Source organism: Clytia hemisphaerica, unplaced genomic scaffold (assembly GCF_902728285.1).
Source record: "Clytia hemisphaerica strain Z4C2 unplaced genomic scaffold, Clytia hemisphaerica genome assembly, whole genome shotgun sequence".
Taxonomy (NCBI): Eukaryota; Metazoa; Cnidaria; class Hydrozoa; order Leptothecata; family Clytiidae; genus Clytia; species Clytia hemisphaerica.
In genome coordinates this window covers 634,905-649,964 of record NW_027104238.1, presented here as the reverse complement: position 1 = coordinate 649,964, position 15,060 = coordinate 634,905, and the positions used below count along the sequence as shown (strand labels likewise).

The window sequence follows — 15,060 nt, the reverse complement described above, 5'->3', positions numbered from 1 at the left end:
GTCTGGGGCGAGAATATATAGACGGGGTTTTTGTAAATCCATTTTTGGCAAATTTATGAATTGGGAAGTAGTAAAAACAGCATAATTAAAAATAACTTTTGTTAAAAAGTTGTAATGAAATGATAAAAAATTAGTAAACATACAGAGTTAAAGCAATTAAGTTACTTTTTGTCATTAAACTTATTTTTATTAACCCCCGGTTATGTTTTCTTCCGGCGCCAATTTTTCGACAGAGACTTTTTATGAACAAAGAATTTGTCGACGGCAATTGACTTTGAATTGGAAAATCACGACAACAACACTGAACACTCAAGCTATCAAGGTAAATTTTTTCTTAGAATATAACTCTGTACTTTCACTTTCTTTCTCTCCTTTTGCTTGGAGTTGATTGAGTTGAACTTTTCATTTAGTATTTTATACTGGGATTTATTGGTTTTGACTTATAGATTTTGGAATGGAGAAACTGCTTTTTTAATGGATGGAATTAGATTATCCATTGTTGGTGTACTGGCTATTACACACCCAAACTTTTTATCCTGTATGCTGATAAACAACCTTAATGCCTTTGGGAGACACTTGACTTGACACTTGATTGAGGTAATAGATCAGTGCATTAAATTTCCCTGACTTGAGAAAGACTTTAAAGGTTGTTTTGATTCTTTTCCCAACCCTCTGCCAGTCAGTTTGATTACATATTCTCAATTTGAAAAGTTGAAGGTTTCATATATATTGTTGCTCAATCGATTAAGGCAGGATTGATTGGTAATTGGTGTTGGACCGATTTGATTTGTGTTTGGCTGGCTCCACTATTTTGACCAGACGTAATTAATCGAACCAATCAAACGTTTGTCAAACTTAATCGAACTTTGTTGTCCAATTAAATTAATGCTCGACTAAGTTCGGTTGTCGAACTTTGATATATTTGTTTCCTAAAATAACATTACGTTGTGCGCTTAGTACTTAGAAAAGATTTGTTGAACATTTCTTCTTGTTGAACGGAGCTTTTTGTCAAATTTGTCAAACATTTTTTGTTGACGAACTTTGTGGAACTTAATCGAATACTCACAATTTTAGCAACTTTTGTCGTTCGATTTAGTTCAACAAAGTTCAATTAGTTCAGTTATCAAACTGTTCTATTAATTATCATGTCTAGTTTTGAGTAGTCTATCAATGACATTAATACAGAATATAATTAATATAATCTCCTTTGGCAAGGAGAGGCTGAAAAAAATTTTCCAATCAAAAATGTTGAAGGGCATTGAGTTTATTTTCATACTAGAGGTATTGTTGAGTCAGAAAAAACATGTTTTGAAACTTTTTGGAGAATGCTTTTGGTGTAGCGATGGGGATGTGGTTTTTACCCATGCTCAACACTTTGTCTTCTGTTAAAAGCTGTGCTTCATTTTCAAATCTGCAACACCTCAACCTCACTCAAAGTTTTCTTAAAGTATAAATATAACTATCATTTAGTCAATTTCCACCCTATCCTTAACAAATGTTCATATAAAGCTTTTTTCACATGCACGTAAAATTTTACTTTAGACCTTATAGAAAATCGTTTGTAATACACTACATAAGCTTAAGGGGATTCCCCACCCTTCAAGGTCTTAAGTAAGATTTTACGTGCATGTGAAAAAAGCTTAAAAAGGGGTGTGATATTTTGTTAGAAAATTTCATGGAAATATATTTAAAAATCTATAATCAACGTCGAAATGTACAAATGTTTGTGTCTATGGGACTCGTGCGACCTGTGTGTGATATTTAAGCAACATTTTAAATTTGTGGAAGGCGTCTAAAGAAAACAAGCACTTTGTTTGTCATTCCATTTATAAAGGTAATCATGCCCAAGTTGCTATAATTTCAATTTCCCCCTAAGGCGAGACCAATTTGATTAGTTGTTTTACTGGCTCGACCGACCCTGAAATTCCAAAATCGAAATAAAAATAAAATTAATTTTGGTAGTATATTTTTATTTCAAGTGCTTTACAGACTTTACAGACTGTCAAATTTCTCAAAATTTTGGTATAAATTCAAGCTTTATGTGTCTTTTTATTTTCTATTTCGCATTTTTGTAAAGATGTAGTACTGTAGTTTTTAGGTGAAACTCTACTTTTATTTTAGTTTTTTCACCGACCGACCGACCCTCTTTTTTGGGTAGCTTGGCCCGTGAAACAACAAATTAAATAATTCTTGTCTAACATTTTTTCTTAATTTCCCATGTTTTGAAAAGAAAAGCAGGAAAAACACAATCTCTCAACCAAAAAGTCTAAAACATTTATCCAAGTAACGTGAGATTTTTGAAGTGAATTCAGTTTTAAAGGCTTCTTAAATTTGAAAGAGATCCAGGTTCCCCAATTCTAAAGGAGCCCAAGTCTATTTCTTATGTAAAATGAATTTTTTTTTGTTTTCCTGAATTTATGGTTCATTTACTTTATTTTGGTATATCTGACGTGTGCACCTAAAAAGTTGATATAAAATTTTACCACCTCATAATAAAGGAAAAAAAAAACCTTTAAATCACCTAATTATGTCAAAACGCCTTAACTAAGAAGCTTAGTGTGGTAAAATATTTCAAGTCACTTTAAAGGTTTTAGTTTTACATAAGTGTTCCTATTTCATATCAGACATGTCATGTCTTATATCAGGCCGGTGTCTCCTATTGTTACTTAGTCTTTGATTTTGTGCTGAATAAACAAAAATTAGTTTTTCTTTTCTTCTTGCTGATCTTTTCTTCTTGCTGAACAACCTTGCTCCTTGTGAATTAAAATCACTCTTATTTAAAAACAAAATTTCAGATTGAAGGGAAGAATTTGTTTAGAAAAAATGGGCTCTTCCAGAAAAAGGTTTTACATGGGGGATGGAGGATATAATGTCACCCTGTCCAGGGGGGTAAATCACTAAAAATTGTTATATCCTCCACCCCCCATGTACAATTTTTTTCTGGAAGAGCCCAATCAGACTTAGGCGCCTTTTAAAATGAGGCTTCTAGTACTTAAGCACAAGGCCATTAAGAATGATGTTGTTTTTTTGTTCTGTGTGCTTGTATTTCTGTAATAAACAAAAACTGAAAGATTAGTCAGAAGAGTAAGGGCTCCTTGGCCAGTATCTTAACCCAGGAACATTAAGCCTCCATTACACCTATCTTTGTCATCAATACCGGCATGGCTCTGGGTTTGTTATATTTATGTAAATCTGCTGAGACGAATCGAGTCTTTTATTTAGTGCAAAGAATATCATGAGTTATTCCATCTTTTTTGTAAGATTTCCATCCTATTTTATACAACAGTTATTATAAGAGAAAACAATTTTTCCATTTTTAGTTATCTTTTGCTTGGCTTTGCAATGCAGTTGTTATGAAATGGATAGAAAAGCTCGAAATAAAGAAAGGTGAATAGGATATAGTATATATTATTTAGTCTTGCAATTCATTGGAGTGCGTGCTGTAAAATTCTCCAAATAAATAATAAGGCATAGCGAGATACCCTGCAAAATTTGTGAAGTCGGAGTGCAGACGTTTATGACATAATTTATTATCTTTTGATAAAACAAAGACAATAATTACAGTGTCGTAATAACCGCTTTCATCCATAAATTTTGCAGGGAATCTCGCTACGCCTATGGTATCAATATCGGAAATGTAAATTTTATGATATAAGTCAGAATAAACTTCCAAATACTTTATTGCCTATCAGTATATTGCTACAGATCTAAAGTGATTCAGTAGCAGGATATTTCTTTCTGCAGTTTTAGTTAGGCTAGAAAATAAAAGAAATTATTATCTTGAAATTTAAGGTTGAAGCGATGGAGGGACAGAAGAAAGCAAGTCACAGTTGTTTCAAATAGCCATCAAAATTTTAGTTCGAGTGATGAAAATGACGAAGTCAATACTCAAGCTTCAATGGTCGTCGACGATGCTGGTCCATCAGATAATAGCATGATCTCGGATATCCAAGACGGTGATGTCAATATAGATACTGATGATGGTTCTGGTCTCGGTCTTGGTGTAGAAGTTAATGTTGGTCTTGGTCTAGGTGCTGTTCTTGGTGTTTCTTCTCCTTCTGATTTGACAAGTGATTCTGAATTTGCCACCTCCTCCTCTGAATCCGATAGTGAGTGTTTAGATGATGAAAATGATGATGATGTGTTGTGTGAAAAATTGAAAAATTGGGCCATAAATAATAACTGTACCAGAGCTTGCATTAATGAAATTTTGGGAATCGTTGCAGAACTTGGTGGTGATGTTCCAAAGGACAGCAGGACCTTACTAAATACTCAAAGAGATGTACTTCAAACGCCAATGGGTGTTGGGCACTATATCTACATTGGCGTGGAAAACCGGATACGAAAACTATTATCTTACCACGACGAGCCACGTTCAATCGTTTTATTCATCAACATCGATGGACTTCCAATCTTCAAATCAAGTTCGATCAATCTTTGGCCAATTCTGATTCGATTTCACCCGTTCAAACCGATAGCGGTGGCATTTTATTGTGGTAAATCAAAGCCCCCATTTAATGAGTTTGTTCGAGATTTTGTTATTGAAACAAACCGTTTAATAACCAATGGTTTTGTTTTTAACGGCGTCCATAGATCAGTGTCTTTGTTTTGCTTCACTTGTGACGCTCCAGCACGTTCAGGGCTTAGAGGCACCATTCAACATACAGGCTATTATGCCTGCGAAAGGTGCTCTCTAAAGGGTAAAAGTGTTAGAAATCGGATTGTTTATGACAGGTGGGATCCTCAATCTGATCCTCCGATTGAAGAGCGTACAGATGAAGTTTTTCGTCAAAATGGATACGCCTTGCCCGATGACGATGGCAAGCGCCATCAGTTGGATGAGTCTGAACTTGTTGGCTTGGCAATTGACATTATCAGAGATTTTACACTGGACCCTATGCACTTGGTTTACCTTGGAGTGACTCGCCGTCTACTTTATTATCTAAAAGGTTCTTACAAGAAGATAAAAGCTGGAAAGCTATCTACTGCCTATCTGAATGCGATATCTAGAAATCTTGATGATCTCAAATTACCATCTGATTTTGCCCGACAACCTCGAAGTATTTCGGATTTAGACAGATGGAAAGCCACTGAATTCAAATCGCTCCTCCTGTACACTGGTTTGGTTGTACTGCGGCCATATCTTTCCTCAGACGCTTGGAAACACTTTTTGAGCTTCTCTCTTGCAATCAGGTTACTAAGTGAAGAAGTTGATGCAATTCGTAATGCAAATTTGGATGTTGCAAAAAGAACTTTTGAAATATTTTGTTCTTAATGCTCATATGTATTATGGTGAAACGTTTTGCGTCTTCAACGTGCATAATCTACTGCACCTTTCAAGCGATGTGTATTATTTCCAGCTACCATTGATTGCATTTTCCTGTTTTCCTTTCGAGAATCATTTACAAAAATTGAAACGCCTCGTCAGAGGAAAATCAAATATACTTAGCCAGATTGTGAAACGATCAGAAGAATTAGATGCTAGTTACTATCTCGATAAACCCGTGGCGATGAAAATCAAACCTGATGGAAAAAATTCATGCTTTTTAACTTCGCATCGTTTAGTTTTTGTGAAAAGGCAAGAAAATGGTGGTGCCTTCTTATGCAACACTTATACGTTATCAAATCTTTCCTCGTATTTCAATCTAATGGGTATCGACTCTAAATCAGTTGGTATATTTCTTTTGAAAGGAACTTTGCAAGCAGAGGAGCGACACTATAGTAAAGAAAGTTTCCTGAAAAAGTGTGTATGTTTACCGTATCGAAATGACTTTGTTGTAATTTCATTGATTTAGATGTCTTCCTGCAATAACGAGTCAAATTTTGAAACAGATTTAAAATTTTCTTTGAAATTGTTAGTAGTTTTTTCCAGAGTTATCATGGTTTACGGTCGTAGTGCTTGTACAAGTGTATACTCGTTAAAACCTACAAAGTTGGATTTTGGACTTTTTTAACTTCCAAACTTAATTATCGATATAAATTGTATAATTCAATTTTTTACAACCTCTTATAAAATGTTCATAAAATATCTAATTTCAGAGTTTTATCCTAAAGTGTCGTAAAATTCGAAGTTATTCAAAATTCTATCAAAAAAACCTTTGAAAATCAAGTTTTTCGGACCTAGAGATTACACAATTATATTTAAGGTCGTGTATGCAAATTTTGTATCCACTGGTATAGACCTATTGTTACTTTGAATTCTTTGCAGTATTTTATTGTTTTCCCAAATGTATTTCTTCTGCCTAAAAGTACCAAGCTTTATTTATTTGTAATTACTATATGAAGAAAAAAAGTGTTTCTTTGAGCATTTTTATTATTTTAGAAAGTTTCATAGACTTTTCAGGTTACGAACTATCGTGGTTTTCGTGAATCTTGACTTTTTTTGCGAATGTTAATCTCTCTCCAAATGCTACAGACGATAATGAACGTTTATGAAAGTATGGCTTCCTAAAAAGTTGTCAGCAGTGTTTATCCTTTTAATTATCTTAAAATTAATTGTCGTAAAATTCAGTAAATCTCACGACCTACCGAAATCCTAATCTAATATTCTTAAACGAGTGCAATGAGAAAATGTTATCAATCATTTTTTTTTTCAGAATGGCATACGTATTAGTCAAATGTTTTGAAAATAACAAAATCGTCGAGGCCACCATTCCAAAGCATTGGATGGAAGGACATACGATGTGGTGGCCAGCACACAAAGCCAGACAATTGGCCATCAGTCTCGCTCCGCTAGACAAAAATTGGAAATCGTTTCCAGTCTTAGAAGTCAAGAGATCTAGTGGTTAGTAAATGTATTTTTATAACATGCATAGAAAATAATGCTTACATCATTGGTCCTTGATTTTAGTATGAGCTTTTCTTTTTCCATTCAAACCTTGTTATTTCTCATTGAATTTTTATGGCTTTACACTTTATGAAATATAAAAGGAGAATTCCCGTTTTCGTGTAGTGGATCGATGTCTTGAGCAAATGGCCAAATATTTAAATCTGGGCTAAAGCTTGTATAATTTCCCATCTTATCTTAAGATAAAGTTTAATATTCTATTTAAGACAACTTTGAAGAATTGGAAACTGGATCATACACAACTACGGAAGCTGAAGACAGTCCCGTTAAGAAGAAGCCAAGTCGTAAGTGCTAAATAATTTTTTTCTTAAGTTAATACGGGGTTGAGGGTTGAGCAGACCGTTATTATACCCTAGTTCCTTCTTTTATCATTTTCCTACGGCTACTTCAGATCTCAAATTTGATTTTTCAAATTTGACAGTTTCGAATTCTATACATTGACGCCATTGGGCTCTTCCAGAAAAAAATATTACATGAGGGGTGGAGGATATAACAATTTTTAGTGATTTACCCCCCGGACAGGGTGACTTTTGGCCCCTCAGACAATAGGTTTTACTCCCCGGACAAGCATCTTCTGACCCCCTGGACACACCAAATTACCCCCAGACAGAGCAAATTTACACCCCGGACAAGGCAAATTTTGATGATTTTTTGCTACCCCCGGACAATATATACTCCACCCCCCATGTAAATTTTTTTTCTGGAAGAGCCCATTGCGATGAATACGCAATTTCGATGACAGCTCATTTTATGATGAAGCATTTCTCGTCTACTTTATAGACCAAGAAGAGAAATACAAGTCAACCTCAATTTGCGATTGAAAGTTCTTTGCCTTCGCTACCAGGTGCAGCAACCAAAGTAAGTAACGAAGTATAAGCGAGTAAAGTTCGAGATTTACAAGTCTTTCAACACCTACCTTAAACTCAAATTTGGAGTAATTGGTGTTTCTTTTTAATTGTACCCCTACAGTAACACCGTTTTGGGCACATGTTTCTGGTTGTTTTGTTACTTGTGGTAATCAAAACTACAATCAAGGTCAAAAATTTTGAGACAGAAAGGATTACAAGCTGTCTCCCCCCTTTCCCCCCATTGGCAATGTTCACTGCACGATGAGACAGCCGTACACAATAAACAGCAGCAATTAAAAAGCACGATTGCCTTGATTTGTTGATTGAAGCGAAAACCCAAACCGTGTGCGTGTGCGAAGGAGTGTGGCTGAAAATGGCCAAAGAGGTGTTGGAACTCAATGGTATTGATGAAAAAGAATTTGCCCAGGCTGTTTACACGAACCTCGAACTGGGGAGGCGAAAATTTGGAAATATAATCTTGGTTGGGGGCACAAACTGGGCCAAAACGTTTTTATTGAAACCGATGCGTTTGATCTATGAAAGATTCCTGTTCGAGAACCCCGCAGGTCACAAATTTGGTTTGGGCGGCTGCAAGGATAAGACTGTATTCCTTTTACAAGATTTTAGGTGGAACCTTGAGCTCATTAAATGGTCAGACTTTCTGATTTTGCTTGACGAAGATGAGACGGTCAAACTACCCGCTCCCCGAAACTTGTACAGCGAAGACATTGTCATAAAAAACCAAATTTCTATTTCCGCAACCAGCGTGGCTGAAATACAACAGAAAATGCCTTACAATCATCGCGAACATGATCGGGTGAGGGAAGAAAACAAGATGATGCGCTCCCACTGGAGAGTGTTCCGCTTTGAGCAGGAGTTTGCCTAGGAAGATCAAATAAAAGTGCAGCCGTGCCCACACTGTTTCGCCCGATTGATCTTGCAATCGTAAAATCAATTGGGATTATAACTTTTTGACACGCGTTACCATGAGTTACCCCACGCGTTACCCCATGAGTTACCCCAATTTGTAAGGTTTTGCAGGCAAAACTATACGCGTTACCGCGTTTCCCCATTGTAAAAAAATAATATACTATATATAAATGGTCAGATCGAGTTTTTCGCCCACGACAGAGCAACCCAGTAATGCCAATAATGCATTCATTCCAATCCTTCCTGGATTCAATTCACAAGGTATAATGTCTTGAGATATTTTAAGCTAATTGTGTACATACAATAATTATTTTTAGATAAAGTAAGATTTTGAATGCTTTCTGCAATAGGAACACCCGATATTTCCACATTGTAGTTACTCTATGCTATATTAAAATACGTTAAATTACGTTTCGGTTCGTGAAGAATATATACATTTCCATGACACTGATAGTTTAAATATTCCTCTCTAGGTGATCAATCGTTGATTTCGACGACAATGTCATCGCCCGTTCGGCAAACATCAAAATACCCAAGTGCTGGTTGGTCATACTTTAACGAAATGAATAATAAAACGTAAGTTCGTAATAAAGTTCTTTGATACAAGTCCTTTTACCTGCTTTCTTAAAATCTCCCCCTCTCTAACTTATTTGGAGCTATCCCGATGTCATATCACACAGTGCTTATCTAATTAATGTAACGTTAGATGAACGCTAAAACACGAAACTAGTGAAAAGTGTGTACATCAAATTAGTAATTGCATCATGTACTTCATTTTAGATTTTCAATATACGATCATGATGGAGTTTCAACGACTGAGTCAGAATCAAGATCGTATACTAAGTCTACTCCAGAATTCAAACATGGACACCGAAGAAAGCGATGATACAGGAGATCAAATCCTTGTGGCAAGTTCCTCAAATGGAAGAAATTCAAAAAAGAGAATTAGAGCTAAAGCAGAGCAGCAAAAAAACGAAAGATAAGTACGGCTCAGACTTGTTATACCAACCTATTCCTTATGAGGATAATTTGAAGTATACCCTCGATTTTCTTGCATCCACGGCAAGGACCCGTCGTTTATTAGTTTTGAAAACATCTTCAGCTGTCAATTGCAAGGTCTCTCATTTTGTTGGTACATAGATAGCCTGATTTTAGTCCATATTTCTTTGGAGGTATTAACAAGATATAATTTTCAACCCAAACTGACGTGTCTATTAAATGTGGTTTATCAGGCACCTTAAGTTATCTTGGTAATCAATGCTCTTTTTTATAAGCATAGTATTTTTATCATACTATAGCTCAAATTTGCAAAAGAAAATTATGATGCTAAGCTTAGCTCAAAGGTGGGAAATTCATCATTCAAATGAGATATTTTCTGTTTAACCTTTTCAGCCCGGCGGACGAGTATACTCGTCGAGCATACGTTCCGGCGGACGAGTATATACGTTTTTTTGACATAGTGATCTTCTAAGCTATATTTCTCCCATTGGCTTCTTTGCTAGCCGTAGAAGTAAAGAGAAACGGAAAGTAGAGATTCTAAGCTTTCTTTTGATATATGGTGATGTAATGTTTTGATCACGTGGTGAGGCAGCAGATTTCGGAGAAAAGGTAGAGAAAAACACTGAATCAAGATGGCGACCAAGAAATGGGTTTTTCAAACTTACTGCTAAAGTTCTTGGATTTTTTGACTGGTTTAGGCCACTTTTCTTCATGGAAACATTGTTTTTATAATGGCAAAACACAGTAAGTATATCTTATATTTTGTGTTTGTTTTTAGCATAAAATTCCATTTATTTGTCATTTTGACCACTTTTCTCGACAAACCATCGGAGTGTCGACCCAAACTTACAGTACTTTTTACTTTTTATTCAGGTTGGAGCATGGAAAGTGGACAAATTCAATGCAAAAGGGTTTTCTTCTACACTCATTTATTTCAAAGGAGCACCAAAGAATTGAAAAGCCTGGATTTATGTTGAATTGCACTACTTCTTCCGCTCCACCAGCAACGGTCGATCGATCCCCGAAATTCTTGGCTCATAACGATGTCCTGGTTACAGCTTATATGGATCAAAATGATGGCAGGAACCACATAACAGCCACATGGAATTATTATGATGACATTTAGCATTCCTTATGGGTAAAAGAGACCAGATTTGATAGCAATGAGTTTGCCTCAAAGGCTTCCGGTTTTTGGAAAACTTTGCAACTGTCGCCGACTATGCCATCTAGTTTCACGGTAGCCGATACCCTTCAAAAGCTTCAGGAGCTAAGAATACTGACTGAAAGTGTTGTTTAGATAGTTGGGGAATACTTTTACACCATTTTTGATGTTGTAGCTGCTTCTGGAAACACATTATCATCAAAATACTTCAAAATGTATATATTGGATTTTTAGCCGAAATCGTGATTTTTGGCAAAAGTGACCGATATTGTGAGGCTGGTGTGACACATACAGATTTTTCTGGATGCTGATTTTTGGTATATTACTTCAAAATGATGTATAGATTGATAAATAGCCAAAGACAGATTTTTTAATTAACTTCCCCCCACTTTTTTTTGCTCTAGAAGTGAAAAATGCAAAAAAAGTGACATTACCGCAAAACGTGAAAAAAAAACTGTGGTTTACGCGATGCTACCATTTTTGTTGGAATATTTTATTTGGATTGGTACTTTGTCTAAAAGTTGTAGAATTTAAGTAGCTTTTCAGGGATACCTTACTTTTTTTCTAAAGATTCCTAGTTCTTGAGTTATGATCAAATAACTGAACATGTCTATTTTCTGAAAAAATGTTGCGCGCTGACAGCGTGAAAATTTAAAAAGTTGCGCGCTGGAAAGGTTAAGTAGAAAAGAAAAATTGTAAATAGAAAACTTTTGACCTTTTTATCTGGGAAAATGAAAATCAGCCAAAATTGGCGATGTTTTGAAATATAATATGATATCATACAATCAGCACATGGCTTTTGGTTGCCCCTTGTTTGCTTAAATTTGTGCATATTTTTTACACATTTCAGCGAAGACTCATAAGACAATTATCATCTGGCAAACCTGCGAGAAAGGCTTTGCTTTCGGCATTGGACTCGCTGATGACTAGAGCTGTGCAAGGTCAATTTTCAAAAGCTGGCAAGAAAGGAAAACTGAACTTTCAAGACGCCCATCATTATACGTGCATTATGAGTAAGTTCTATGAATATTATCCAACTTATAACAACTTATTAAATTATACCAAATTTGTGGTGTAGATAATTTCTTTAGTGTACTTGATTCGCAATGTTTTTGATAGTTTTGTTATTAAATTATCATTATTTATTACAGCCTATGTATAGCTCACCTCTACAGGGTGTCCCGAAAAAAAAGTACTATGTCCACTTATCTGTGTTAGATTTGTAAGATTGTAAGTATATATGACCGAGATTGTTTTTTAATTACATTGGTAATGGGTCGTTCCATTTTATACCCATACAGGGGGTGGACGAGCATTTCCAGGGGATAAAAGACAGGTTTTAGTCTGTCCACTTTAATGTCACTTTAATGAATTTTTCCAAGGCTTTCTTTGTAAATTTTGCAATTTTGCAGGGGTATCCCTACATTTCAAACATTTTTTTTTGAATAGAAAGGTTCGCCCACCCCTGTATGGACTTTTAATGGAACAGCTCATGATACTTAAATCACAATAATGCAACAATGAAACACAAATGCAAAAACCTATAACATTCAAAAATCATTTAGAATGGGGCAGCAGAATAAACTGAAACTATTTTTGGAATATCTTTAGTCGAACGACGAATTAAAGATTGTCTTAAAGAGCATTATTAGATCTTGTGATACAAACACAGAAGTGGTAGTCTGACACAGTGCTCTTTTTCGGGACACTTTGTAATTGGAAACCATGATGATTATTACTGAATACCGCCTTTCAAAGTCTTTATTCTCATTTTATATATTGTAATGCCGTATCAACTTGGGGGCACGGGGGGGGGGAGCTATGCCCCTCAATAATAAAAAAAAATGATTTTTTTGCAAAATGCAAAGTTTTCTTTTTTAATTTGTCATAATTGTCACGATTGAGTGCATTTTCAAGCAATCTAGAGCTCAAATTTTCAAAATTTTCCCCCTCGGGCCAAACCATGCTTGGCCTTCACGGTGTCACTCGACTTCAGCCCCCCCCCCCCCAATATGGAAATGCTTCCTACGTCAAAGTATTGTTGTTACAAGAGTGCTTATCGATCATAAATTTATTTTAACATTTTAAATCTCTTTAACTTGTTTAACTTCTAAATTTTGAAATAAATTCATTCTCATTTTAACGTTTTAGATGCCTTACAAGAAAGTATAAAGACAACGATTTGGATTGGATGATAGGTGACATTATGAAACATGCTCCTAAAGAAAAGAAGCGAAAAGAGCAACAAAAAAGTAATGGGAAAGAAAAGAAACGAATGATTCAAGATAGTGGTGCGTATGGAGGTGGTGCTTGCGGTAATGCCAGAGATGATGATGATAGTAGTGATGATGATTGATTTTTAGATACGGATAAGAATAACCAGAGATTTATTAGCCAATTCCAAATTTGATTTAACATCTCTTTCTTGTTGATAGATTTCTATACTCTGACGATGACGTCTTGTAGTGAAGGTCGAATATACAGATTTTAACAGACATGAAGTTTCAGCTTATTCTTTTCATCATGAAGATCAATCGTTTATTTAATTTGTCCATATAATAAAATTAAAAGGGTAATTAGATGATAAGAGATATTTGGACTGTAGATTTCAACACCCCTGTCTCACAGGCCCGGTGGAACTTTTTCCTCAGTGAGGATAAAAATTATAGTATTTATATTGTCTTTTTGTTTTGTGAGTTTTGTATTTATTGTTTCCATTTTGAGTATAGTTGAAGGTTTACTTCTTGACTATATAAATTATATCGCGATCCCGATAGGGATAAAAATTCTATTGTTCCAAGTTTAAACGATCCAGTGGGGATGGTTTGGAGTGCAATTTTTAAATATTGAGTCTCGAGTTGAGATGAAATAAAAGTCAATTTCCCAGTGGGCTGAAATTTCAGGATGTTTTCCCACCGGAGACGAAATTTTTGCCAAATTTTCAGTGGGGCTGGGGTCCCAGCCGGACTGTCAAACAGGGGTGTATTCATTTTATGGTCCCGAGAAAAATCTTGGAATATAGCCCTAAGGATTTTCCAAAGACGAGGTATTCAAGCTGATTCAAGTCAAATTTCAAGTTTTTCGTATGTAGAATTCTTTTTATTCATTGATGTATATAATAAAGTAGATTTTTCCTACATAATTTATTCGAAGAAATATATTTTTATCTACATTTTAATTGTATTTTCTGTAAATTTCTTGTAAATTGTTATTTATATATTTTTTCATTCAGATTCAAATCCTATTTTATTGGAACATATAGAAACAAAAAGAGAAAAAAGGTGTATATTCATATGTTTGTGAATTTCATTACCATGAAAAACTTCTACTAATTGACAAAACAGACAGAGACATTTATAAGCAATAATGAAAGCGAAAAGAAATTGTTTCATTGAGTAATTGTTCCAAAATGCTAAGGTCTATTCTCGTCCGCTATGGACTTCAAATTTAACATTTGGACGTCGAAACGACGTCCAATGGACGTCGAATAGAAGTCGAATCAAACAAATTCCCGTCCAAACTTAGTCGGAATACCGTCCACTTCGGACGTCATTATGAGACGAAAAAAGACGGACGAAAAGCGTTTCATTTCGACGTCTCCATGACGTCTGGAGAACGTCGAACTTGGACGACGTTTCGTCGAAAAAAGACCATATTTCGACGTCTTCTGGACGTCCTGTGCCCACTGGGTACCCGTCCAGAAAAAAACAACGCCCTCTACTGCAATGTTTTTTTCCGGCCGGCGATACAGGAGAGTTTGAAAAATAAAATAAAAATCATAACAAAGTGTTTGCGTGGCCTTGATTCAAATTCCAAGCAAGAGAGTATGAAAGCTTTTGATCAAAAACTAAACAAACAAGAAATTATAAACATACGTAAACAAGTTCAGTACTTTGTTCGATAACCTCCGGTTTTTATGATGGTGTCAACTCGCTTGTTCATGCTGTCTATAATTTTGTCGATGTCGTCCGGTGGGAAATTAAGAAGGGTTTGCTTAACTCTTTCGGAGAATTGTTCAAAGCTTTCATGTTCAATTTGGTGATCCAGGGCTTGTTGTCGAAGTCTCTTCTTGATGGTATTAAACAAATTCTCAATGGGATTTAGATCCGGTGATCGTGCAGGAATTTTGAAAACTTTTACCTTGTGTCGGTCGAAAGCGTCATGTGCAGCTCTTGAGTTTTGCCTGGGGCAGCCGTCTTGAAGGATCCTTCGTGCGCGCGGTTCAACACTTCTCTCTAACGCAGGGGCCAACTCCTCGTCTGTGATTGTAGCCA

At 35.6% G+C, this 15,060-nt stretch overlaps 1 protein-coding gene and 1 long non-coding RNA gene across 2 annotated transcripts; both read left to right on the top strand.

The window, feature by feature from the left end:
* The first annotated feature begins 270 nt into the window (after window positions 1-270).
* LOC136816132 (uncharacterized) lies at window positions 271-5,275 on the top strand. Its single transcript, XM_067072565.1, has 3 exons — window positions 271-322; window positions 3,321-3,387; window positions 3,793-5,275. Exons 2-3 carry the CDS (start codon window positions 3,359-3,361, stop codon window positions 5,273-5,275), a joined length of 1,512 nt encoding a protein of 503 aa, XP_066928666.1. The 5' UTR covers window positions 271-322; window positions 3,321-3,358.
* A 1,082-nt stretch (window positions 5,276-6,357) lies between these two features.
* LOC136816115 (uncharacterized) lies at window positions 6,358-9,163 on the top strand. The gene is made up of 3 exons (XR_010847800.1): window positions 6,358-6,784; window positions 7,054-7,131; window positions 9,099-9,163. It is a non-coding gene; the product is annotated as an uncharacterized lncRNA (long non-coding RNA).
* The last annotated feature ends 5,897 nt before the right edge of the window (window positions 9,164-15,060 follow it).

Bases quoted from the DNA above. Each gene is read 5' to 3' on its own strand.
- LOC136816132 (XM_067072565.1), top strand. From the start codon at position 3,359: ATGGATAGAAAAGCTCGAAATAAAGAAAG. The intron at 3,388-3,792 runs GTGAATAGGATA...TTGAAATTTAAG, and splicing joins AAAGCTCGAAATAAAGAAAG to GTTGAAGCGATGGAGGGACA.